Genomic DNA, 27872 nt, shown 5'->3' on the forward strand with positions numbered 1-27872 from the left:
GTAAGTGCGGGTTCCATGTGTAGATGTGTCTGTGGAGACAGTTACAGAATATAAAGAGTCCCTGGCATGGCCTGTAGGAACAAAACATGGGGTGTTTGTAGAGGTGCCTTAGGCCCAGCTCCACAAAGGGGGTTGGACGTTGTGATGCTGCATGTGGCAACTCCTAATTTCTAGTTGCTTAGAAAAGCGCTGGAGCAGCAGTGGGATCCACAGAGCCCGAGTTAGGCACCTCGCTCCCTGCACAATGCCTGGGCAGAGACAGGCACCTGACAATGTGACACACCAAGCCAGCATGCCAGGCGAGGAGCTGTGTAGGCCAGCCAATGGGAGATGCCGATCAGCGGGTACATGCTAAGCCCTTCCCCCCTCCTTGGTCCAGGCTGCAGGGAAGCGCCTAGCTCTGCTCAATGATCCAAAGGAGCTTAGGCACCTAAGTCATTTCTGTGTCACTCCGCACAAAGCTCGAGATTTTCACTGCTGTGCATCCAAGCGACTCTCCTGTGATACTAGAATTTCATCATCTCCAAAGCTGCATCTGTATGAAGCCTGTGTCACTCCCCACAAAACAACCAGAGGAGGAGGTAGTGGTGGTGAGAAGGAGTCTGCAGTCCAGTGATTAGGGAGGTGAAGGACCCAGGAGTCCAGTCCCCTTGTTCCAATGACTCATTGTTTAGCCTCAGTGGAACAGCATCATCAGGAGAGATTAAGGGAGCCCCATCAGAGTCTCCCATAGCTCAGTGTCTAGGGCTCCCTTCTGGGAGGTGGGAGCCCCTAGTTTAAATCCTTTGGGCCAAGGGGGTAATTAAACCTGGATCTCCTGGGGTGAGTGCTCCAACCACTGGGCTGAAAGGTGGGCAGGATCCTCCTCCTCTGGCTAGGTTTTGAACTGGGTCCTTTTCCTGGCTTGCTCTGGGGCTGAGGCAGAGATCGGCATTTGGACACCTAGAGGGAGGCAGCAGTGCACATGCCCAGAGGCACAAACTTCAGCACTGAGGGAACTTGTCCCCTGAGAGCAGAGGCGCTCAGTGAGTGTAGGTGCTACAGGGTTAGGTGGTAGCTGAGCAGGAGTTTTGTGGCTCGCAGTGATGCCTGAAATTGGGACTTAGTCATGAAGTACCTTGGTGGGTCTGGGCCTTCCCGACTGCAGGTCTGAGTACCCTGCACCTAACCCTCCTCCTCCAATCTAGCAATGTGGTTTTAAACAGTGACCGATCTGGTTTTGCCTGCCACTAGCAGTCATGCTCATTCCGTGTACATTTGGTGAGACCACAGCTGTGTACACACAAAGGGAGCTGCCCCCCTCCCCGCTGTGAATGTCAGTGTGTTTGGGGAGCGCTGGGGCTTGTCTACATGGCCACTTTGTGTGCAGCAAGCCGGGGTGTGAACTACAGCACACTGTCCTGCGCACTAAATCACCGTGTGGACACGGCTGCCTCTTGTGCACTAAACGTTCCATATTGCACATGGACGTGCTGCTGATTCAACAGCACTTTTAGTGTGCAGGAGTTGGCTCCATGGAGACAATTGGTGTGTGTACATTCACACCCCAACCTCCCACGCACTGAGGGGCTGTGTAGACAAGCCCTAACTCCACTAGGCTATTCTGAGAAACATGATCCTACGCACAAGGCCAGTATATTGCACACTCACTGTCTTTCCTGTTCACTGTTCTGAACATTTCTGCCTCCAGTGCTTTGTGCAAAGTCTGTTTCTTGCTCAGCTGCAGAGTGGTGCTGTCTGGCTAGCAGCTGAGCAAACCATTGTACAATTGTTGCATTGCTGATTCTTTAAAAAATGACTAAAGCTGACCTTATCCCTGTGACAACAGTGCGGACAGCCCTGGGTTATTATCAAGTGTCTGTGTGGCTCCGAGGTCGGTGGGACTCTTCACAAACCGGTCCAGGGATTTGAGGAAGTAGATACGTAAGTGTAAAATCATTGCATGTAATGTAAAAGGAATGAATGAGACTGTGTCAACTTAACCCCACACAGCTGTCTGGGAATTGTCTACTGGGGTGAACTATAGGTGCCAATTTTAGGGGAAATTTCATTGAAAGTTCAAAATTCCAATCCTTTTCCCCACCCCAATGTGACCCCACGGTCACTATAGTTGTGAACTGCTTAGTGTGAAACACCAAACAAATACAAAGTTTGGGAGAAAAGTCTGATCTCTGTGACTGTCAAATAAATTGTGGTTTCTTAATACAGCACGAAGGATAAAACAGAGAGAGGCTACGTGCTGGAGAGTCCGTCTGCACGGAACAATGAGACAGAGAGGAATCTGCCTGCAACCGCAGTCTGCATCGCCAGAGCACTGCTCCATTCTTCAATGCTCCTGGGGACTTTTACCGATAGACAGGTGGGAAAACAAATACCCCTGGCAAAACGTCTGTCTGTCTGTAGTAACTGATGAGTGTTATACACCACTAACAGGCTATAAATTGTAATGGTAATTTTGTCTGAGTTATACATCGCCTTTGTGGAGGTGTCTGTACAATGAAGAGGGGAAATGCTTCCTCAGAGCTAAGCTATGGAAATTCTTTGCCTTCTAGTCCATTTTGGAGCTAATGAAAGTGAAGCCCCAAGATGCAGAAAAGTTCTTTTGTGACCACCTTGAAAAAGACATCCAGTTCCTAGCAGAGTCACTTAGTGGAAACATAGACGATGGAACAATGACAGTCCACCTGTTCCTCAGATACATCCTCGACAGCACAGCAGGTAAAGAAACGCCTCATTTTAGGGACTGTTTGGTTTTTTTTTGGTTTTTGCTGCTGTATTTATGACAAATTCAGACTAAAATTAGGTTCAGTATGTTTATCAGAGAGGGGAATGACCCATCAGGACAGCTCACGTAGGGATGAGGTGGATTCTCCAGCACTTGCAGTCTTGACATGAAGATGTGATCTCTCTTTCTAAAAGATCTGCTATAGCTCAGATAGAGGTGATGGGCGAGGTGTAGAAATCACTGGCTGAGGTTGTATGGCCAGTGTTATGCAGGAAATCAGACTAGATGATCATAACACTCTTTTCCGGCCTTACAACCTACGAGCCTATCAATAAACTGATTTGTAACTGGCTAATATTTTCATTTGCTCCTATATCTTATGACTCAAGAATTCAGTTGCCTGGTAACACTGTAATTCATTTCACTATTATGAACAACAATATTTACTGCAACTCCTGTACTTTAGATCTGATCATTATTTTATGTTAAATGATGAAAGCTGACGTGTAATTGTATATTTCTTACAGACACAAACATGACCATTAAAGTCATGCATGAAAAAGAAGACAGAGTACAGTGGGAAAGCTGCTTAAAAGCCGTAACTCAGTCGTTCTTCCAGGTATGTGAGGACCGGTTTTCTATACAGGGTAAATATCACAAATAAACTGGCTGTTTACTCAGGGTAAGAGAGAGAGAGCCAGGAAAAGCCCACCTGAGACTTCCATGCCACTGTCTCAAACCAGAAGTCACACAAAACATTTCTGAAATGCCATCTTTTGGCCAAAGAACCCCTTGGTGCTCAGATGCCTCAGTGATGGGCGCGTTATAAGAACCCGATAGAACCACATAGACTATATTAAGCCTGGCTCACTTTTCCAATGCAAAAACTTGTCCATTGTGTTCAGCGTACTAGAGAGGAAACCCCTGTGTGTTTGAGTGTTTGTGAACCTGGTGTTAAACTGCCTGACACTCTGCATGCCCAAGAGTTCTGCTGGCATCTCATTATTATTATTATTATCACACTAGGGCCTGTTGGCTTCAACAAAGATCAGGGCCCCATTTTGCCAGGCAAATCACAGACACACACAGAGCCCCTTTGTGCTGGGCATAGGGGACCAGGGGGGCCATGGCCCTCCAACTTCTTACCAGCCATAAGGGCGAGTGACAGTGGGGCGGGGGAGGAGAGGAGCAGGGGTCCAGGTCCTTGGGGGGGAAGGGGTGAGGATGGGGCTATGTTTTGGGGGCCGGGCCCCACCCCCACTCTTAGGGAGCGTCCATCATCCCTAGCTGGGTGCTGCACAGACAGACGGTGAAAGACAGTCCCTGCCCCAAAGAGCTCACAGTCTAAATAGACAAAGGCAGGATTATTGTCCCTTTTTCCAGATGAGAAATGGAGACACAGAATCATGAAATAGCTTCTCTGAGATCACACAGGGAGTCGGTGGCAGAGCCAAGAATTGAACCCGGATCTCTAGTCTGGTGCCTTAACCCAGAGCCAGCCCGGGCTGCCTCTCAGGCCAATGAGAAGAGCCAGGCCCCTTTGTAACAAGACTCGATTCCTAACTGACATCTCACTTCCACAGGTGCTGGAGCAGAAACTTGCTTCTGCAAAGCAGCAGATTGTAGAGGAGGGAGCTCACCGTTCAAATGTTCTCCTGAAAGTAGCCTACGGCCAGTCCCCGCCTTTCAGCCACCTGCCGACCTGCGGGCCCATCAACATGCCCTGCATGTGGAGATTTGAACAGAGGATGACAGTCCAGCGCCTGACCCATCTGGTGCAGCAAGAAAATGGAGCAAACCAGTTCCCTCTGCTCCTGGAACTCCTGTCCAAGGTGCTCTGGGGTGATTTGAAGTAATGTGCACACACAAACGCCACATGGGTTAGAACTGCGCACACATATACAGAGATGTGAATACATTGTAACCCCTTTTCAGCCCAACAGGCCTGTCAAAGTTTGGGGCCTTGTGGATGTTCCAGTTGGAAGTAGAAATTGATGGAGTCTGGTATTTTATTTACTGCAGTTTTGTTTATTTATAAAGAATGTACAAAGTCCTGTCGCTCTGAACATGGGGAATCAACTAGCAGGAAACAGCTTTTGTTGCTCACAGCACCAAGAGCAATCGTTGAGTCTGCACCCCTGACCTCTTCCCAGGTTTCTGCCAGAGTCACCCACCGGCTTGCAGCTGCTCCCTCCTTCTGGCAGTCCCTCCCTCTTAGCCTGTTCTTGTCTGACCTCTGTTTCTGTGAGCTTGTCTACACTTACAATGCTGTGCCACTGTAGTGCTTCAGTATAGATGCTACCTACATTGACGGGAGGGATTCTCCCACTGGTGTAGGTGATCCACCTCCCCGAGGGGCAGTAGCTAGGTTGATGGAAGAATTCTTCTGTTAACCTAGCAACGTCTACCCAGAGCCTTAGGTCATTTTAACTACACCGCTCAGGGGGGTGGATTTTCAATACCTTTGGCTGACATAATTAAACTGACCTCATTTTCTGGTGTAGCCCAGTGTGATCTCTCTTCCCACAAACACACAGCTACTCAAAACAATACTCAGCCAAAAGCTCCTGGGCAGGTTCACACGTGTCTTTTGTCTTAGGTGGGGCTTTTACTTACAGTTCTGTTAAGGTCTTGATTTAAAGCCAGGAGATAATTACGCCAGGTCTTCCATCGTGTCTGTATTTAAACACGAACGCTCAGGGTTAAGTTATGCCCATAAAACCAGATTCCGAGATGATGTGTATGATTTACTCCCTTACTCTCATTTGGACTCTCTCAGGCCGACTCACACTCACCGACCAGTTGCCAAGGGAGTCATGTGACGATGGCTGATTTCTCCAAACACTGAACAAGGAACTTTATTAGAATAAAGAAAATCCTAGTTTGCCTGGAGCCCGCTGTCTCTCTCTAATCCTAAAGTTCTTTGTCCAGAGTAGGAAAAAAGCTAGTGTAGGCAGGGTTTCACGTGTCGTATGAACAGTGCTTAATTAATACATTTTAAGCTGATTTTAAAAAGCACCATTTTTTCCAGCTTTAAACTCCTTCCCTTCTACCAGGCTTCCTGCTGCACATGTAAAGAAATAGGACAGCTATCCTCACAAGGGGGTTAATTTACACCATTGTTTTTTACACCTCTTAATCTGGCCCAAAGAAACGAAGCAGGTGGGCTCTGCTACTTCCATTCCAGTCAGGCAGCTTCAGTTGATTGCAGCACATGCCTATGGACAATTTGAGTTTGCATTACCCCAGGTGTGCTAGCAATGACCAGTATGAAATGCTGGGCGGTTGGCTGGAGGTTGGCAGGTAGCAGGATCTTTGTGGAGCTTTCCTAGGGTCCAATAGAGAACTGTAGGGATAAAGCAGATTACTATTAAAAAGTCCAAAGGGGTTTGGAGCCAGATGGACCGGTCCCCGCTGGCTGCTTTGCATTGCTCCAGTCATGCAAAGCAGCCGGACACCCACATAACCATGAAGTTTGCAGGAACATCAAAACCATGCAACATTCATCCCAATAGCATCTTTTCTCTCCCACTGAACTTAGGCGTCCTGTTAAAGTGGTGGTTACTTTTCTCTTACAGCACCAGCACATCCGACACATACGGCACCTGCCTGAAATTCTCACTCTGCAGCGCTCTCTGATCCACTGTTTCCAAAATGGCGATATCCACGAAGGTGAAAGGCTTTCTGTGAGAAAGTTCTTGGAACGGGACGACCTCTCAGGTACACTTCTTACTTCTACGGTTATGGTACCAAATCCACCCTAGGAACAGTTGTATTGGAGTCAGTGGGGCCAGATCTCCAGCTGACATGAATCGTCACTGTGTGCTGGCCCTACAAACCTGTGGATTCCTCAGTGCTGCAGGGAGCTTCTTGGGGCTTTAGGGCAGCTTTGCATTGTGGGGACAACCCCTGGCAGCCTCAATGCACCCAAGAATCTGGATGTATTTCTTGAGCAGCAGTAAAGAACCCAAGGAACGTACATGGCTCAGCTAGGCGTGGTCTCTGTGCAAGGAATAATACTGACATGCCTGGGGCTTGAGCCAGATACTGTAGAGATCAAGGGAAAAGCTCCCATTTGCTGCAGTGGGCTTTGGGTCCGGCCTGTGGACCAAGGAGAACACCCGCAGTTCTGCAATTATTTGCAAATTGTAAACATCCGTCCAAGAAGCCAATGAGAGCAATCAATCAACATGCCTCAGTGACTGAGGAGCCTAAGAGCCTTTGACTTTCAATAAGACTCTAGCCAGGTCCATACTGCAGACTTGTGACAGCATAGCCAGGCTGGTCAGGGGTGATGAGGTGCAATTTTGTGACTGACGGAGCTTGATGGCAAAAGCTCCTAGTGCAGAGACAGTTATACCAGCTGCACTGTGCTTTCACCAGAACTGCTTATTTTGCTCAGGGAGGCAGGAATAAGCCAAACCAGCAAAAGTGCTTTGGCCGCTGTACGCTGTGTCCGCACTAGGAGCGCTTTGCTGGAACAGGATACTGGTATCGCCACACTGGCAAAGTGCTCCAAGTGTAGACCTGCCGGGATCTTCTCAGGGCTAGATCCACAAAGGGGACTTAAACTCAGCATTGCAACGCCTGATAGTTACATGCCAGGCTGCCTAAGGGAATCCACAGATTAATACTTACCCAGAGAGAGAATGGCTTTGTACCCTGGTGATAAGGTTACCCACCTGGGAGAGCCTGGCTCCAGTGCCCCTGCTAATATTTAAGTAGTTTATACAAAGTGGAGCAGGTTCAACAGGAGAGATTGAGAGGGTATTAGCCCAGAATACCCAATTTCCCAGTGGTTAGGTCACTTACCTGCAATTCTAGGGACCCTGGGTTCTGAGCATAAGAACGGCCGTACTGGGTCAGACCAAAGGTCCATCCAGCCCAGTATCTGGTTACCGACGGTGGCCAATGCCAGGTGCCCCAGAGGGAGTGAACCTAACAGGCAATGATCAAGTGATCTCTCTCCTGCCATCCATCACCACCCTCTGAGAATGCTTGCTGGGTTGGGCTTCTGCAGATGAGATAGGTGGGGAGAAGTCTTGTTCATAGACTCATAGAAATGTAGGGCTGGAAGGGACCTCGAGAGAGCATCAAATCCAGGATCTAGTAAACCTAGATTGTCCAACGTGTTCCTAAAAAAACCCCAAACCCAATAATGGAGATTCTACAACCTCCCTCGGACGCCTGTTCCAGAATGTAATGACCCTTCTTAATATGTTACCTAACTCTCCTTTGCTGCAGATTGAACCCATTACTACTTGTCCTGTCTTCATTGATCACTGTCCTCTTTATAACAGCCCCTAACAGATCTGAAGACTGTTATCAAGTCCCTCCCTCATCTTCTTTTCTCACGTCTAAACATGCCCAGTTTTTTTAACCTTTCCTCACAGATCAGGTTCTCTAAACCTTTTATTGTTTCTGTTGCTCTCCTCCGGACTCTCTCCAGTTTGACCACATCTTCGCTCAAGTGTGATGCCCAGATCTGGACACAGTATCCTGCTGAGGGCTCCGCAGTGCCAAGTGAAGGGGTTACCGCCGATGAATCCTGCTGGGGCTTAGGAGGTGTCAGGATGTAGAGGGCTGTGTCCATGCCACCTAGCAGACATTTAGGCATCTAGGGGACTTTACCAGTGGGAATTTAAGTAACTGCAGAGTTAAGTGGCAGCTGAGTGATTTTAAATATCTAAATTTTGGCTTCAGGTGCACAAAATGATAATTAGGTGTCTAAATCCCTTTGCGGATCTAGCCTTCAGTGCCTAAATCTCTCAAAAATCAATGTCAGGCTCCCAAAAAACATAGGCACTTTTCAAAATTTTACCTCTAATAACTAAAGATACACCAATCTCCTAGAATGGGAAGGGACCTTGAAAGGTCATTGAGTCCAGCCCCCTGCTTTCACTAGCAGGACCAATTTTTGCCTCAGATCCCTAAGTGATTGAACTCACAAACCCTGGGTTTAGCAGCCTAATGCTCAAACTACTGAGCTATCCCTCCCTACCTCCCTCTGGCATACCTGTTGGTAAAGCTTCATTAAAGTTGCAAGGTATGTTAACGTTTCAGTTAGTCTTTTTACTATTAGAAGTATTTTTGCAAGAGGGAAACTGTTTTTTTCTGCTGGAAAACGTATGTTGATAAATGCCATGTTCTCTTCCAACTTTAGATGATCAGCGTTTGACTTTTGAAAGAGCCATACAAACTGTTCAGAAAGTGTGGAGCAATATAAGATCAGGCCCCAGAAGCTCAGGTATTTTGACTTTCATGGTGTTTTACTTTCCTCTCTAGATATTTTTCTATCATGTAACAAACAAACAATTCAGGTGTGAAGCTGAGTATGACTCTACTCCAGAGTAATTACCAAGTATTCCCTGACACACAGCTGGTCCCAGATTACCCCCTAGCCTGCAAAGACATGAGCATCCTTAACATGCTCTGAGTGGTTCTACTGACTTCACTGGGGCTACTCGAAGTGTCTAAAGCTCCGCATGGATGTAAATCTTTGCAGGGTTGGCGAGGAAGGGAGCTGCGTACCGAAAGGGCAGTGATAATCACGTTGTCCAGTTGTGTAAGCTAACTGAGCATTTTGGCATATGGAAATTGCTAGCTAGAAGCGGGGGTGATTTTTAATTTTTTTCTAACTGTTGCAAGTTTTTCACAACTTCTTTTTTCATTAAATACTTGCTGTTTTTTTCCAGCCAGTTGGTTGAATTTTGTTTGTTTGTTTAGATTCAGTTTGAAATTTTGACAAAAAGACGGCGTGAAAAATGTGGAGAATTATTTTGTGAAAACCGTTTCTTTCCCCGCCTGCCACTTGATACCCTGGTTCCTGTGATTCCGTGCACACGGTGTGAAAGATTCTCTGCTTTGTTACAGAAATCAGTATCCCTAAGGAACTATGGTGCAAGGAGATCAGCGCTGACACTGACATCCTGGACCTCCTGCCAACCACTCCATCCATAACTTCCATTGTTACAAAATTCTTAATATGGCTCCAGAACAGCTGTATTGACACAGCTGCTCAACTCACTAAGGAAAAGCAAAGGTATCTTTCAAGCCTCACCCCTAGGGGTAAACCACTCTGACTAAGTAACTTTAGTTACCCATAAATCAACAATTCATCTTAAAACATAGATCCTGAGGCTCATCTCACTTCAGGTGGCATAAAACAGGCAGAGCTCCACTGATGTCAATGATGTTACTCCTGATGTACACAGGGGTGAAAGTAACTCACAGGACTTACTGGTACGGCCGGAGTCCTGGGGGTGTGTAGCTTCACCTGGAAGAGGCGTGGCCTCAACCAGAAGAGGTGGGGCCTCAAGATTTAAAGGCCCTGGGGCACCAGCTGTGGCTGGGAGTCCCAGGGCCTTTAAATCACCCAGGGGGCTCCCAGCTGCAGAGGTGGCTGGTAGCCCCTGGGGCGAACTAAAGGGCCCGAGGCTCCAGCCGCCGTGGAGCTCCAGGCCCTTTAAATGCCGGTCCCAGCCTGGCTGCTGGAGCTGCGGGCTGGGATTTAAAGGGCTCGGGGCTCCCTGCAGAGCCCTTTAAACCCGTGCTGCAGAAGCCAGTGCAGTCCGGCACGGCATACTGGCTCTTGCCGGTACGCCAGACTGTACTGGCTTACTTTCACCTCTGGATGTAGAGCCGTCTATCTGAGGAGGGCCAGGCCAGACTTCTCCAAGAAGAAAACATAACTCTTATGACCTTGTGCAATGAGACAGTTAGGGTGAAGCTATATCAAGGTCTTCTCAGGTGGCGTGTAAAGTTGATTTGGTCTTATTTTGGTGTCCCAGACAGGGGTGCTGGAACTATGGGTGCAGGGGTCCTGCAGCACCCCTGGCTTAAAGTAGTTTCCATCATATATGGGGTTTACAGTTTTGTTCAATAGCTTTCAGCACCCAGCACCCTGGTCCCAGACTTACCTTAGGGTAGCTGAGATCAGAATCCGACCCTGACCCAACAACAATCAACTCCATACTGACCCCAGGGTAACTTGCCATGTTACCGTAAGGAAGGACCGAGGAGCACAGCAAGATGCTTATGGTCCCAACAGGGAACTGCCTTTTTACAGACATTCAGCGGCATATAACCTGGAGTGTGATCACAGCTGTACCAGTATGAAGATGTTGACAGCAGTGTAGTTTTCCCATATATTTAGGGGAATAAGTTATAGTGGTGTAAGCATCTTTATACTGGTGCAAGTGCACCCGGCTAGGGGTTGAACCAATTAATCTATTTAGCTAAAAAAACAAACAATCCAAAAAAATAGCTAAATTGGTACAAAACCTGTTGGTAGAGCAGGTTGGCTCAACCCAGACAAGCCAGCTGTAAACTGCTGTAGGTCCATCCACACAGGGGTTTGCACCAGTGCCACTACACTGATTTTTTTAAACCGACTTCAGCTCAGCTGGTGCACTTGGTCTTAGCCAAAAGGCCAAGACGGGCTTGATTTCAGTTCAACTGGTACAACCACAAGAGCAAAACTCCCATTGGCTTTAATGGGGCAGGTTGAAACTCTTAGGGCCAGATTTACAAAGGTGTTTTGGCACCTGAAGATGCAAAGAGGCACCTTGTGGGATTTTTCCAAAGTGCTAAGGCAGGTTAGGCTCCAAGCTCCCATTGTTTTCAGTAGATGCAACGGAAGATACTATAGGCTAGTGGATACAGAAGACCTGGGTTCTAATCCTGGCTCTGCTGAGTGATGTTGGGCAAGTCAATTGCCTTTCACTATGTCTCAGTTTTCCTAACTGTAAAATGGGGATAATGGTACTTAGCTCTACGAGCTAGAGGTTATTACTACGTATTATCTGTAGGTGCTCAAAGACCTTTGTAAAGCTGACCTTTGACCTTTGGTGCTTTAGCTCACACGGCGAAGGCCCTCAGTGCTGGAGAGTGCAGAGTCTTTCTTTGCTTTCCCTTGTTGTCTCCTCTCTCTGGATGGCTGTGCTGCCAACTCTCCCTGTTTTACTGCCAGTCTCAGCTTCCCTGTCAGTCTCTGGCCTTCGTGGCTGTGGGAAAAGCCTGGAAATGTGCTCCCCGAGCTCCCCAACTCCAGGAGGTGAATAGAAAGGCCTGTGGCAAGAAATCAGCCTAGTAGCGCATCATTCAGAGCAGCTTTGGGCTCTTTCTTCACTGACTCCCGTGGAGCTATTGTGCTGATGTGACGGAGAGTAGCGTTTCGCTCACTGTGAGCAGCTCTGCCACGCATGAAAAAACATGAGTCCGCCCCCCAGAAATCACAAGATTCCTCAAAAGTCACAAGTATCCAGGGGTAGCCATGTTAATCCATATCCACAAAAACAACAAGGAGTCCAGTGGCACCTTAAAGACTAACAGATGTATTTGGGCATAAGCTTTCATGGGTAAAAAACCACTTCTTCAGATGCAAGAAGTGAGGATTTTTACCCACGAAAGCTTATGCCCAAATGCATCTGTTAGTCTTTAAGGTGCCACCGGACTCCTTGTTGTTTTTTCAAAAGACACAAGATTTTTAAAAAATACTATTATGCTAGACAATGGCATCAAATGGGTCTCTGATCTACATTCAATCACTGACTTCCTTAAAGCTGATGAGTGTGTGAAGCATCTTTATTTCAGGCTGAATTGAAGGAGCGATTTACTACCCCTGTGTGTAATGATAGGTGGAAACAATGGAAGCCCCCGCCCAAGGCACTAGACCACATGGCAAGGCCAATCAGACAGTAAGCCATATGGGATGAGGGGTTTCCCTGAGGCTGATTTCAAATGTAAAAGGCTAGTGGATTGTTTCTCCAACCATGTCTATGTGTGAGAAGAAGAAAGACAGGAGAAGAAAGCCAGCAGAAAACTAGAGACGCAGTGGTGAGCATGGCCCAGAGACAGAGAGCCTCCAGACTTAGAAATGGTGAGCCAGGGACCCACCTCCTGCTTGTGTGTTCCTGCTGCGTTCAGGGAACCAGGACTTCATGTGCATTCTGTAAAAAAATAGGGTTGCACCAAAGAAATACCTGACCTGTATCATCCATTTCTCCTCTTAATGGAAACAATCCCACAAGGCCCTAAATGCCGGCTAATTTTCTTGGGTCAAAGGACCAACAATAATAAAGGTGGAGGTGCTTTTATTTGCCTCCTAAGGTCAAGATTTCAAGCTTTTCCCTGCAGCTACCAGGGTGGGAAATGTCCCTTTTTTAAAAATGGGAGCTGCTTTTCTCCCATGACTCCAGGAGCCGGAACCACTAATATCACGAGACTCCCAAGAACTGGCAACTGAGCACAAGGCTGGAGAGATGGGCTAAATGGCCCACCAAGGCTTGTTTCATCTTAGATTTCTTTGGCAGTAAAGAAGACGACCCCTCACATTGTTCTTCCCTTTTCTCCAGGTCCATTTCAGCGGAAGAGGTGAAGCTCGCCTCTGTGCTAAGTGTTACCGAGAGCAATTTGATCACCATGGCGCTGTCAAATTTCCAGTACGTGCTAGAGGAAGATGGAACCAAAACCACCCACTATAACTTCCTGACTCTGCAGAGGCAAGTGATTCACCGCTTCATCAGTGGGAAGCCTGTCGTGAAAGCCCAGGTGAGTTCAGGATGAAATCATGGAGGTGGCGCTTTGCCGTAGACTTCAGTGCATCCAGGATTTTATTCTCAGTGCTTGCTGCTCTGCGGCCTGGCACCTGTGTGAGTCATTCACACCTGAGCAAACACAATCAAATCAGGATGCACAGGTGGAAATGGTGATGCGAGCTGAAAGACCTGATCCACTGTGGCCTTTTCCAGATTTACACCTGTTTAGCACCATTGGTTACAGTGGGGTTACAGTGGTGTAAATTGGGGGCAATGCATTGGCAAATGAGCCCCACTGTGTTTAGACTTAGGTTAAAATGTTCAAACATGCCTAAGTGACTTAGGAGCCTAGGACCCATTTCCACAAGGGACTTAGGAGCAGAGCTGGTTGGGAATTTGTTGACACAGTTTTGTTGTTGTTGGAAAATGCCAATTCATCAGGACCAAACCGTCCCCTGGGAACATGCTGATTTTGACAAATTGTTCATTTAAATAAAAAGGAAAATTAGAGAAATGTTTTGGAAATATCAAAAAACCCTCGTTTTTCTTGTTTGATTTCTGGTTTGAAACAATGGTGTGTTTTGAAATTATAGTTATTTATTAGTTTAAATTTAAAAAATAAAAGTAAGAGAGTCAAAATGAAAATTAAACATTTTTGAAATTATCAAAACAAAACATTTCCATTGACCCAAACCAAAACATTTTTCTGTTTGTGAAAATGTTCAAGATTTTGAGTTCCCATCTCAATTTGGAAGAGAGAAGTTTTTGAACTCCCAGATTCTCAGACGATAGCAAAACTATCTCCCTCCAAGGTCTGCTTAGGAGTCTAAATCCCATTGACTTGCAGTGAGACTTGGGCTCCTAGGGGCCAGATTTTTTAAATGATTTCTCAGAGGGGTAGCCGTGTTAATCTGTATCCACAAAAACAATGAGGAGTCCAGTGGCACTTAAAGACTAATGGATTTATTTGGGCATAAGCTTTAGTGTCTAGAAAAATCTTGCATCTGAAGAAGTGGGTTTTTTACCCATGAAAGCTTATGCCCAAATAAATCTGTTAGTCTTTAAGATGCCACCGGACTCCTCGTTTTTTGAAATTATTTAGGCATCTGGGGCCTATTGGAATTTTCAAAAGCACCTGAGCAGGTTAGACGCCTAAGTCCCACTGCAAAACAATGGGATATGGGCACCCAAGTGACTAAATCATCTTTGAAAATGGTACTTACATTCCTATGTCACTTAGGCGGTTCTGAACACTTTAGCCTGAACTCCCATTGATTTCAATAGATGATTTTTTAAAATCACACTAAGGCACCTTTAAAAATCCAGCCTTAAGAGCCTAAGATACTTTTCAAAATGGGCTGTAGGCTCCTAAATCCCTTAGGTGCTTTTGAAAATGATGCTTTAACCCTTGGAGCGTGCTTCAGGATTTTTTTCTGTATTGAACATGTTGTGCTTTATAAACCAGTTATTAATCACTAACGTTTTCCTTTTCAGACAATTCCGTCCATTGCGCTGAACAATGTGAAGACTCTGCACTCCACGAAAGTGAACGTTAGAGAACAATTGCGCCAGGTGAGATCAAAAACAACCCTGGGTTTTCCCCCAGCTTCAGACTCAGATAATCCTCTCTCTTTCCCCCACTGTAAACAGCGTCCATAGCCACTATACGGTCAGAAGGTTGGGTAAATATCCCAAACCCACAGTATGTCCACTCCCCCATTAAGGGCACCGTTCTCTAAACTCTCCACTCATTTCTGGGCGCCTTCAGGATTTGGGTGCTGAGCTTGCGACATTGGCGCAGCACAAAGCGGCCTTAGAGTAGGCCAGGATCAGGCCCATGATGAGCCAAGTGGAGCTTCCAGCTCTAACTTTAGCCACTAAAAAGCACATTTTTTGTACAATTCCTTGGCCACTTGGAGTCAGGGGGGCCTCGTTCTCTTCCCTTGTTCGCCAGGTTCACAACAGTTTTACTCCATTGACTGCCCTGATTTTACTTCTGAATGACACTGATGTAATGCTCTCATTGGTGGTTCAAACACATTTTGAAAGAATTCCCATAATAAAATAGTTATTTAGAGAAGAGCGACTTGGGGGGCGCTTGTTCTCCGTCTCGTGACACAGGAACAAGAGGATTTTCAATTAAATTAAAAGGTGGCAAATTCAAAACTGACCAAAGGACATACTTTCCCCCACAATACATGGCTATCCTGTGGAACCCACTGCCAGAAGAAGTCACTGAGGCCAAGACATTAGCAAGATTCCAGAAAGGATTGGACATTTCTGTAGATCACAAAAATATCCACAGTTAGCTATAACTAGTGATGACAAAAATTTTGTAAACCTCCCGCTCTAGAGTTTGAGGCGGTTTCTTACTATCAGAGTCCAGATGGGGTCTAGCATGGGGGCAGATTATCACCCATCCGGTACAGCAGGAGAGGGGTTCCTATACCTTCCTCTGTGCCATCTGGTATTGGGTGTTGTCAGAGACAGGTGACTGTACTAGACGGACCTGGCGTTGATCCCGTCTGGCAATACTCATGTTCCCTTCTGGTAAAGTCCCATAGAATTTAGTACTGATGAAACCAAAGGTCTCTGTAGTATGATTCCATAGAAACTGATCTTTAAACCTTTCCAGTTTCACAGAGAATGATACCCTTTCTATAGTTTTTGTCACCTTCCCCGAGAATGCCAAGCAGGAATCGAATTCTCACTTGAATTATATAGCAAAATCATCAAACGAATAGCACTTACATTCGATAGGAGTTCTACTTAGAGGGTCACCTAACTTTACAATCTTAACTATCAGAATGAGATAAAATACTTAGTAAGAGTTTTTGTGTATTATTAACACGGCATTATTAGCCCAGCTTAACGATGAGGTGACTTGATCACAGTCTTTAAGTACCAACATGGGGAACAAATATTTGATAATAAAGGGCTTTTCAATCTAGTAGACAAAGGTATACTGTGATCTTCTGGCTGGAAGTTGAAGTTAGACAGGAAATAAAGTAACATTTTTAACAGTGAGAGTAATTAGCCATTGGAATAATTTACTGAGGGCTGTGGTGAAGTCTTCCTCACTAGCGATTTTTAAATCAAGATTGGATGCTTTTCTAAAAGACCTGTTGTACTTCAAACAGGAATTCTTTTGGGGAAGTTCTGTGGCTTGTGTTACACAGGAGGTCAGACTCACTAGACTATCACAGCAGTCACTTCTGGCCTTAGAATCTATTAATCTAATATTCATTTGTCTTATATATGGCATCTCTAACAAAATTCCTCGTATCTTCTTCACACACTGTATACAGTCCCTTGGGTCATATAAAGCCAGTGTGGAAACACTTAAGGCTGAGTTTTTCTAAGTTGCCTAGCAGATTTGGACGCCATTGATTGTAATGGGAATTGGATGTGGAAATCCTACAGCCAGCCTTTTGTCTCCTGTTGCTATCCATAGGAACCACTGAGTGTGAGTCTGATGAAACGCATCATGGAAGAGGCTGGTTCAGTGAGCGACATTTCCAGAGCACTCTCCACCCTGAAAGTGGCTGCAGAGTTCCTGGCTGTGACTGGAGGGGACCCGGAGCGGCTCCTGACTAACTATGTCAAAAATGAGCTGAAGATGGAAGCTAATGCAAAGCAGTTCAGAGACTTACCAGTAAGAGAGTAACTTTGGTTTGAATTCACAGCAATGACAATGAAGCTCTCTATAATAAATATTTTTTGTTTTCATGCTTTCTACTATACATTCTGAAGATATGAACATAGAGTACAGTTTCTTTCAAAAACTATTGTTTGAGCGAAAAATTGTAGTTTTGACTAAATGAATATTTTTGCTTTCCATGGAAAATTTCAACTTTCCATCCAAAAAAAAAGAAAACTTTTAGGTTTAACCCAAAAATGGAAACAAAAACATCAATTTTCAGGTTGAAATTTTCCACAAAACCTTTCACTGAAATGTTCTGTGGAAGAAAGCCCATTCTCGGACCAACCCTACTGTATAGATTCTAGTGTAGAGTAGATTTTTCTGTCAGAAAATGCCGACTTGATTAAACTGAAACATTCTGCAGGAATTCAGCTCACCTGCCTCCTACCTCCCCAAGTTTTTCAGCTCCTCCATAGCCCCAGATCATTTAGACACTTCTGAAAAGATTACCCTGCATTCATTTGGAGACGTGCCTTGTGTCTTTGTTACATCCCAGCACATGGTGACTGGTGCCTTTTGACACTACTGCAATACAAATAAATAATACTAATGAATAATCCACACGGGCACAGTCTCTGAAAATGCCTGCCAGGTACCAGCAGGATCCCAACTTTTCAAACCAGAGCTTGGCCATTCTACGCAATGACCTATTAATTGAACTGAACTAGTTGAATAAACTGAAACAAAGAAAATATTCTCTCTGTGCCTACAAAAGGCTGTCAAAAGCTGCTTTCGCTCTTCAGCAAACTCTGGTTCCAGGTGCTTAGCCAGTGACTCCCACCAGCTCAGTGGTTTGACATTCTTTAAAACTTTGGCAGTAGCAAGGCAACTGTGAAACACGTATAGAATGTGCTCACTTCCGTGATGAGGATTTAAATATCAGTGTCAAGGCTTTCTGGGTAAATCCCTGTCTGTGTTGTTTCATCCCAGGTTGTCCCACAAACCCAGCTGAAGCACATCCTGTCTCTGTGGCAGATCCTGTCAGCAAAGAGATCAGCGCTACTTGTACAAATGAACCAGGTAATGGAGGAACCCACCCCAGTGAGTGCCTGGGATGGGGCTGTGACTAGACTGAAAAAAATCTGTGCAAATTGTTTTTAATCAGAAAATTGGGTTTTTGACAAACTGAAGTTTTTCACAGAAAATGTTGACTTTGCTGAAAAAAGTAAAGCACAAAATCTTTCCAGCTGAAAACCAATTCCTCTTTTGGACGTGTTGCTGAAAGCCAGCTGCACTGTGAAATGGATGATTTTCAATTGCCTGTAACTCCACCAGATCTGAACAGAGTTCCATGAGCACAGCAAAAGGCACCTGCCTGGCCCCAGGGCAAGCCCACTGTCAAATGTCATGCTGCAAGGCACAGACACAATTATTTTAGTTACTGTTTTGTTTTCTGATTAAAAGTCAAACTCTTGTGCAGGAAAAAATCCCAACATTTCCCCACCAGCTCTAGTTATGACCAACGTTCTCTGCTCACTTGCTGTGTAGTCCCTCCTCTGCTGCTGTCAGGCTCCATCACTTGGAGTCTATAAATCTAGATGCGTCGTCCCTTTCTCAACCCTCCACTCTAGCTCTGCCAGGAGTTATTGTGCCAGAGGCAGGAATCTCTGGGGGAGATTCTCTGGCCCGTATGAGGCAGGAGGTTGGGCTGGATGGGACCTGATGGCCTTAATACTGTTGATAAATTGCATAGACAATTGCTTGCCCACATCTTGGTTTGTTATGAAATATATTCAAGAGATCAGTCGAGTTTATTGCTGAAAGGCAGTAAGAGTATAGAGAGACGTCTATTGGTCTTTCCCCGACCTGAAGAGGAGCTCTGTGTATCTCGAACGTGTCTCTCTTTGACCAACAGACATTGGTCCAGTGAGAATACCTCACCCACTCTTCTCTCTGATATCCTGGGACAAGCATGGCTACAGCAAAACTGACAATAATAATAATAGCATAGTACTGGAAGAAAGGCTTTGTAATATAGCAGTTTCCATGAAGCCGTCTTGTACTGCTGTTGTGAAATCCACTTTACACAGAAGGTGTGCTGCCGGTTACATATTTCAGGAAGCAGTATTTATAGGATGGTTTACAAGTTACAAAATGGTTTATATGTCACAAAATCCAGCCCATCAGCTTGTGTCACTTCCTTAACTTGTTGTTCTGTATCTTCTCTTACTTTGTTTTGGATACGACTGGTCCAGCTTGTACTGGGCACAACATTAATGTATTTTGCCTTTGGCAAGCTTCTTATTTTCTAATGCCAAAGCTGACTTCAGCTTTGCAAAGTGTTATGGGATACTTAGCACGAGTGAACAGGATTATAAAAAGACACAGACCAATTCAGGCCAGGTAACTGCTAGAAATGTATCTACAATCTAATGTTCTACTGATACTGTGTGTTTAATGCATTGTTAATTGTTAATAGAACAATCTAATGTTCTATTGATAATATGAGATGGCTGGATGGATCATAGATTGATAGACATTAGCCCAGCATATATTGGTCAATAAAAGCTATGAAAGTTTTGCTGGCTACAGGAACCACAGCACTGGCCTGAGGTCACCTGCAGAGCCACCTGCTCCATCCCACCTTGGGGGCACCCCCTATGCATAGGACAGAAGCAAGCGTCACCAGGCTACACCTGCTCTGAGTCAAACGAGGACACTAGGCGCTTCCTCAACTGCTCTGTGCATGGGGCATCCAGCCACTTCTGCAGCACCTCTGCAGTCGCCACCACTGACACGGTGCTTCTCATTTCAGAATCCCTTCTTCCTGGTAGACAAGGGCTACCATGAGGAGCTGGCTGACCAGGAGAGGGCGGAGCTGACAACTGCATTATCCACTGTCAATATTGAGTTCTTTATCATTGAGCTGCACGAAATGATCACAGTGGCATTGGAAAGCTACGAAAACAGTTGGGGGTAACGACATATTTCTCTTGTCTGTGAATATGCGAAGGGCTCTGTACAAACATTTAGATCCAGATGAATTTTTTTTTTAACTTTTAATTTGGAGCAGGCACAAACCACTTTAGAAATTATTCCCTGTTGATTTAAGAGCCTTTGTGGGTATGTTTGGTTGGTTGGTTTTTTTAAATGCAGATTAAAAGATCAAGGCAAATGTAGGGGAAGAAACCCAGCATCTTAAAATGGCCTGTATATTACTTGTGTGCTGTATTAAAAGGTATATCACATATAAAAGGTCATTTTCCAAAGATCTCCAAGTTTTCTAGAATTGGATAACCTGCAGCTGCTAATAATCTAGGCTAGAGATTCTCAGACTTTCCATACTGCAGAACTAGAGGGGCTTAGAGAAAGGCAATGAGAATGATCAGGTGTGTGGAGAAGCTCCTAGGAAGAGAGACTGAACAGACTGAGGTTGTTACCTAGGAAAAGAGGAGATTTAATAATGGTCTATAAAATACTGACTGGTCTAGAGAAGGAAGATCAGGAGGCATCTGTTCTTCCAGTCCCATAACCAGGGGCGGCTCTAGAGCCCAGCGGGGCAAGCACCCGCCTGGGGCGGCCCTTTCCCAAGGGGGCGGCAGGCTGGGCCGGTGGACCTGCCGCAGTCATGCCTGCGGGAGGTCCACCGGAGCCCGGGGACGACCGGACCTGCCACAGGCATGACTGCGGACGGTTCGCTGGTCCCGCGGCTCGGCTGGACCTCCCGCAGGCATCACTGCGGCAGCTCAACCGGAGCCGCCGGACCAGCGAACCGCCCGCAGCTGCGGGAGGTCCAGCTGAGCCGCGCGACCAGCGGACCCTCCGCAGTCTTGCCCGCGGCAGTTCCGCTGCTCCCGCGGCTCGGGGGCGCCTCCCGGGCATGATTGCTTGGGGCGGCCAAATTTGTAGAGCCGCCCCTGCCCATAACACAAGAACAAAGGGATGTTCAATGGAATTGAAAGATGGGAAATTCAAAACTGGTCAGAGGGAATAGTTTTTTACATGGCTTGTGATTAGCTTGTGGAACTCACTGCCACATGAAATCATTGAGGCTGAGAATTTAGTGAGACTGAAGAATGGATTAGGCATGTCTATGGATCATAAGAACATCCATTGTTATTGATAAAAATTCCAGCAGGGATATTAACTCTCATTCTTTAGGTAAGAGCTGGAGTTTTGGTATCTTCTATTCCTTATGACCCTTTAATGCCTCGTTTTCTGCCCCAGAGTTATGTCCAGTACTGGATAATTTCACCCACTGCTGTTTAAGAGCACACCAACTTGCTTAAAAATTGATGGGAGGAAATGTTACCTCTTGTCTGACAACTCTTGAATATTCCCCGGCTGAGGCTTTAGAAACTTTACACGCAGGGCTTTTTCAAAGGAAAATTTGAGTTTTGGACTAAATGTAAATTTTCTCAGGAAGCATCTGCCTTCCTCAAAAAAATTTGGTTCAGAAAACCAAAAATTTTGAGATTTTTTCATTTATTTGAGTTATCAACATTTCACTTTCAGCAGTGTTGAGCTGAAAATGTTTACTTTTTAGTTGCTGAAAACCAAACCATTTTCAGGTTTTTGGGGGGGGGGTTTGGAGGGGGTGTTCATTTTTTGTTAAAAAGTCAAAACTTGCTGCAGAAAAATACCCCAAAATACTGTGAAAAGGGAACTCAAGAAATCGGGTGTGCCTGTCAGAATTGGCACTTAGTCTTTCTGAACCAGTGTCCTGTACATTTACAATCTTGTTTTCTTTTATGAACAGGATGGTGGAGACCTTTCAAGCATATTTAGAAAAAGAGGGAAAAGAAAATTACATTGCGAATCTGACCAGCACGGTGAGCCCAGACCTTCAGCTGAAGAACATCATTTCAGTGTGGAAAACTGCTGTGCTAATCAACAAAACATACGCCCGCTCTTACATACAAGAGTGAATGGGTCCTTGAATTGTTTCCTGTGGATACCAGAACCAATTACTGCACCCAGCCTGTAATTCACAGCAATTTAGGAAGTAGAGTTTCTTTGGGAAGTGAGTCCACTCAAATCACCAGGCCGATGCATCACTTGAATCAAAATAAGCCTTCAGTCGGATCTAAGTGGTGCCTGAGCCTGGGCATTTGAGCTGAGATGTTATGGGCATGACCAGCTATGCGAGTGTTGCTATGCGCGTTGCTTTCTGCAAGCGGGTGAATTTCACCCTCCGAGACTTACAAATGGTGGGCAGGATTCTCCTGCCACTATGGCCTTGTCAACATGTGGTGCTTCAGCGCTGCCAGTCTAGAGAAGGGGAGTAAGCGATACCTCTGTAAGTCACTGATCTGTAAGGGGAAGCACTGGAGCCCAGTGGCTAGAGCCAGCGAGTGGGACCCAGGAGACCTATGTTCTGTTCAGTAAAATGGGGGAAATGACACTGATCTGTTACATAAAGTGCTGTGGCATCTGTAGGTGAAAAGCGCCAGGTTCTATCATATGGGTGTAACTGTCCCCAGCCTAGGGCTGGCCTGGGTATAGCTATTTTGTAAAATGATCACACTCCTCACTGACACGGTTACACCAGCACAACTTCCGAGTGTCGGCCGGGCCTTGCACTGAGCAGTAACCACTGGAGGCAGCAGGGCTGGTTCTCAGCCTGGCCACTCCTGCAGTCATTTGTGCCTGAGCAAAGCGTGTGTAAAATGCCACCAAATCGGAACAGTCTTTGCAGCCACGTTGCCCTCTCTTGGTGCAAGAACAACACAAGGTGCAAAGTGGAGGAGACGACCCCATGGATAACAGAGCATTAAGCCCCTAATTTTTAAAGTCTGTGATGAATCATCTCAGCCAGGGATTCTCAGACTTGGTCTGAATCGCCCTCCATTGTATTCTAGCTCTTTACCTGTGCTTTAGCAGATGGACTCACCAGTTCTTTCTGGCAGTGTCATGGCATGCACTGTACTACGGACTCTGTGATCACAGTGGTCCCTTCTGGCCTTACAGTCTGTGGGTCTCTGCTCAGTGCTTTGCAGCTAAAGAAAAATGAGGTGTTAGAAAAGATATTTGCATCTATGGTTTCCTGCCTGGCTTTCAATGCAGACATTTCCCTGTGCCTCTCAATAAACAATGGACCAAGAAAGTGTCACATTCTTCTAGTTATTACCAGGTTTGAAGACTTGGTGAAAGTGAGAATGCGCAAGCAAACCCTGTCTGTGTCTGTGCACTCTTATATGTGTGTGCATTTGGGAGAAAATTATCTTTTCATTCTAGTGAAATGAATTGGAATAGGAATTCTCTTAATAGCGTTCGCCCATTCTGTGAATATTTTCAAAAGATATTTAAAATTTCCCCCCCACCTTGAATCAGGACAAGAAGACAAAATCCCCAAAATATTCGCACACTAAAAAAACATTGTTTTCCCATTTTGGGTCAATTGAAACATTTCATTTTGATAGCTTTGAAATATTTCATTTTTTCTGTTTTTAACCTTTTGCTTTCAATCTAACCAGCTTCAATTCTGAAACAAAAAGTTATTTTGCACCAGAAAACAATTTTTTCATTTAGAAAATCTCCAAACAAAATGTCTTGACAATTTTGAAACATTTTTTTCAATATTTTTGTTTGTTCGTTTTTAGTCAGGAAATTCCCATTCTTGGTTCAATGAATCTGCATTTTTCAATGGAAGAAAAAACAAGTATCAAAGATTTCTCAGTTCCGCTTTTTAAGCCTTCTCTATATAACCCCCCCTTAGACAGTATGGCCATCTGTCTCCCTCCTGCCAATGGTTGAACCAGTTAGGTCAATGAGCCTGCTACTGCGTTTGGCTAACAGAGGCCTTTTAGCTCATGTAGGAAAGGCTCTTGCTTTTAGCTCTCTATATAATCACAGGTTCAATCCATTGCCACTAGGGCACATTACACCCACACAAAGAAACTGGACCAGTTTAATTTAAATCCGTTTAAGACTGAGCTCTTCCATTGATATAAATTTGTTTTATATCAATTCATCTTAAACCAGTTGGGAAAACGTTTAAGCTGAACCAAAACAAGGCCGGTTTCCATCAGTGTGATATACTGTGAGATGTCCAGACATTTTTACAGTAAATTAACTAAATTGATTTTAAAAGTGATTTCAGGCCAAGTCTGCTTTCAAACTTCCACTGGCTTCATTAAACTGTTTAGTTAAACTAGTTGAAAATCCTGTGTGAGTACTCTCATTTCAGTGTAAGAGCGGCTTATTTCTGTTTAGTTTGATCCAACCAGGCCAGGCGCAGCAGCAGCGCGCGCGCCAGCGGGCGGCGGCTTGGGGCGCTGGGGGGCGGGGCTTCGTTTGTGCCTGCTCCTGCCGCCTGCGGCGGGGTCACCCCGGACCGGCGGAGGCCGCCAGCCGCGCGCCGCGCGCCGCGCGGTCCCCGCGCCCCGCCGAGCTCGCTCCCGCGAGCGCGGCGCGCGGGTCCCCGCTCGTCCCGGCCCGTGACCGCCCGCGCCGGCGGCCGGCGGAGCGAGCCCCGAGCCGGAGGAGGGGACCCGCGGGGAAGGGGGGGCGGCGGCGCAGCGCTCCGCGCTGCTTGGGGCAGCCCGATTTCTAGAGCCGCCCCTGGATCCAACTCCTAGTCAACTTAACCAGAATGTCAGCCTTGACTTGGAATAAAGATGTCCACGCAGGAATTGAAGCCAATTTAACAGGAGCAGTTTAAAAATCACATTACTGCAAGTTTCTCATGCAGACAGGCCCAAAACTAAATTAGCTGAAGCTGGATTTAAGCAAAATCAATTTTAATCCCTTTTAAACCAAAATCGGGGGGCCTGGTCTACACTACAGAGTTAGGTTGATGTAAGGCAGCTTACATTGAGTGTCTACACCAGGGGTCGGCAACCTATGGCACTCGTGCCGATTTTTAATGGCACGCTGGGGCCTGCCGGGACTCCAGTGCGCCATAAAAATCCTGCCGGCGTGGCAAGCTGCAGGGTCCGCACTCCCAGGCCTGAGCATCCGGCCTTGCACAGCAAGCCGTCACCCCTCCCCCCCGCCTTTCCCCTCTTCCCCTGGAGCCCTGCCGCCGCGTGCGCAGCACTCTGGGGGCCAGGGCTGCGCGCTCCCGTGGGGCAGCGTTTGGCTCCATGGGGAGGGAAAGACGCTCCCCGCTCATCCGGAACCCTGCCGCCGCGCGCGCAGCATTCTGAGGGGTGGGGCTGCGCGCACGAGCTGCGGCAAGGCTCCGGATGAGCGAGGCGCTTCATGGTAAGGGGGCCGGGGGAGAGGGGGGGCGTTGGATAAGGGGTGGGGGCAGTCAGGGGACAGGGACCAGGGTGGGTTGGATGGGGGGGTGGTTAGGGGCAGGGGTCTCTGGAAGGGAGAGTCAGGGAGCAGGGGAGGTGGATGGGGCATGGGAGTTCCGGGGTCTGTTAGGGGGTGGGGGTGGATAGGGGTCAGGGCAGTCAGGGGACAGGGAGTAAGGAGGGTCCTGGGGGGGGCAGTTAAGGTGGGGGGGTCTCTGGAGGGGGTGGTCAGGGGACAAGGAGCTGGGGCGCTTGGATGAGGCGGGAGTTCTGTGGGGGGCTGTCAGGAGGCAGGAGTGTGGAGAGGGGTTAGGGGAGGCAGGGAGACGAGGGGGTTGTATGGGTCAGGAGTTCTGGGGGTCCTGTCAGGGGGCGGGGAGCGGTTGGATAGGCATGGGAGTCTGGTGGGGGTCTGTCTGGGTGCGGGGGGATGTGGCTAAGGCCCAGGGAAGTCAGATGACAGGTAGGGGATAGGGTCCTGGGGGGCAGGGGTCCCAGGAGGGGGTAGTCAGGGGACAAGGAGAGTGGGGGTTTGGGGTTCTGAGGGGGAAAGTCACCCAGCCCTGACCCCTGAGCCCCCCCCCCAGCCCTCTGCCCTGAGCCCTGCACCCCGACACCCTCCCAGGCCCCTGCCCTGAGTCCTGTATCTTCCTCATATGCACCCAGACCTCTGATAACTCCTTCATACCCCCCCCCACGAGCCCTGCCCTGACTCTGGCACCCCCACACATACCCCGCTCCCCTGCCCGTACACCTGCATCCCCCTCACATGCCCCCAGCCCTCTGCCCTGACTCTTGCACCCCCCCCCCCATATCCCCACCTCCCACCCAATGCCCCCCACACATCCCCACCCCCACACTGAGCACCAAACGGGAGCTCCTGCCTACACCCCCCCACATTCCCACCTACACCCCTCACAGCAAATGGGAGCTGCCCAGGTAAGTGCCCCAACCCTGAGCCCCCGCCCTCATTCTAGCTCCTGGCCAGACCCTTCACCCCCAGCCCTGTGCTCAGTGCACTCCCACCCTCAGCTCAGTGCAGAGAGAGGAAGAGAATGGGCCAGAACCAGGGAGAAGGCAGGTACCCACTGTATGTGGGCAGGGCCGGGACCCCAGACCGGCAGCGGGCTGAGCGGGTCCGGCAGCTGGGACCCAGCTGGCAGGAGCCGGCGGATGGAACCCCTGAGCGGCAGTGGGCTGAGCGGCTCAACCCAAAGCCAGTCTGGGGTCCCTGCTGCCGGCCCCGCACAGCCTGCTGCTGGTCTGGGGTTCTGGCGGCCAGACCCTTCCCAGCTGGTGGCCTGGCCGCAGGCCCCGCTCAGCCCACTGCCAGCCTAGGTGAACAGAACCCCAGACCAGCAGCGGGCTGAGCGGGCTGGCGGCGTAAGATCAACATTTTAATTTAATTTTAAATGAAGCTTCTTAAACGTTTTGAAAACCTTGTTTATTTTACATACAACACTAGTTTCGTTATATAATATATAGACTTGTAGAGAGAGACCTTCTAAAAAACATTAAAATGTATTACCCGCACGCAAAACCTTAAATTAGAGTGAATAAATGAAGACTCAGCACACCACTTCTGAAAGGTTGCTGACCCCTGGTCTACCCTATAAAATTGTAAGTTGTCCACTACACCAATGTAATAACTCCACCTCCACAAGAGGCATAATGCTTCAATCAATATAGTTAGGGCACCGCAGTGTCCATGAAGACACTGCGTTACTTACATTATCGCCCGGCAGAGGAAGCACCAGGCCTCCCCCATCGAGTGGTGGACCCGGTAATGGCCCCCCTAGCAGGGCAACAGGAAGGATGCTCTCGAGCGCTGCCCTGCCACGCGCCACAGGTGGCAGTTGGGGTTGCACCTGCCGGTAGAAGGACAGGACGTGCCGGAGGGCGGGGTCCTTGCAGCCCAACGGGAGAGGGCTGTTGACGGACGTGGTTTTCCCCAGGGTGGAGAGGGAAGGCAACAGGACAGCGTTGTGGAGGAAGGGTGGGACAGAGGTCAGTACCACCCGTACGCCCAGGTCCTCCAGCAGGGGTTCCTCCACCCCACCGCCAGGCCCTTCTCCACCACCTCCTGAGCGGCGGCCTCCAATGCCAGGAAGAACACCATCTTCCCATACATTTTGGAGACTGCCATGATGGCTTTGGGCCCCACCACCTGCACCACCACCTGCACGTAAGTTTCGACGTGGGGTGAGATGGACACCAGGAGGCAACGGACGCCGTGCCGCCTGGTCAGCAAGGGGAAGGGACCCCAACCACCAGGGATGGTACTGGAGGTGACGGTCAGGGCAGATGGCGCAGTGGTGCATGGAGGGGCTCCATGCCTCTCCCCCAGCTCTCCACAGCAGCAGAGGCTACCACCACCCCAGGAGCACAGGTGTTATAGGCACTTGGTCCAAAAGCGGCAACAAACCCCCTCTACAGTGTCTCGCAGCAGCCTTCCTCCTCCGCCTCAACTAGGGCAGAAGGCGCCACGACAGAAGCAGCAGCAAGCAGGTGCTATTCAGCCAAGCAGGTGGGACCCAGAAATGGTGGGGTCCTCGCTTCTCCCTCCATAGGGCGGGGTATGCCAGCTGTGCCCCCCCCCCGCCACCACACACACACACACACCAACAGCAACAACAGCAGCAGTCCAGGGAGGGAATCACAGCCAGCAGCTCAGAGGGGGCGGAAGCTCCAGCCAGAGAGACGACACCTGTAGTGGTTAT

At 47.7% G+C, this 27872-nt stretch overlaps 1 protein-coding gene across 1 annotated transcript in view; it reads left to right on the top strand.

The window, feature by feature from the left end:
* Positions 1-23262, top strand: part of LOC120403120 (E3 ubiquitin-protein ligase RNF213-like) — a 123891-nt gene extending 100629 nt beyond the window's left edge. Inside the window, exons 49-62 of the mRNA XM_039533877.1 lie at positions 1829-1923; positions 2209-2359; positions 2553-2718; positions 3253-3344; positions 4309-4557; positions 6304-6445; positions 8889-8972; positions 9599-9767; positions 13081-13276; positions 14758-14835; positions 16718-16918; positions 17897-17986; positions 19722-19882; positions 21666-23262. Of these exons, the coding sequence (XP_039389811.1) occupies positions 1829-1923; positions 2209-2359; positions 2553-2718; positions 3253-3344; positions 4309-4557; positions 6304-6445; positions 8889-8972; positions 9599-9767; positions 13081-13276; positions 14758-14835; positions 16718-16918; positions 17897-17986; positions 19722-19882; positions 21666-21834 (2043 nt within the window). The 3' untranslated portion in view covers positions 21835-23262. The remainder of the gene's footprint in view (positions 1-1828; positions 1924-2208; positions 2360-2552; positions 2719-3252; positions 3345-4308; positions 4558-6303; positions 6446-8888; positions 8973-9598; positions 9768-13080; positions 13277-14757; positions 14836-16717; positions 16919-17896; positions 17987-19721; positions 19883-21665) is intronic.
* The last annotated feature ends 4610 nt before the right edge of the window (positions 23263-27872 follow it).

This window comes from Mauremys reevesii, linkage group 4, assembly GCF_016161935.1.
Source record: "Mauremys reevesii isolate NIE-2019 linkage group 4, ASM1616193v1, whole genome shotgun sequence".
NCBI classification, from domain to species: Eukaryota; Metazoa; Chordata; order Testudines; family Geoemydidae; genus Mauremys; species Mauremys reevesii.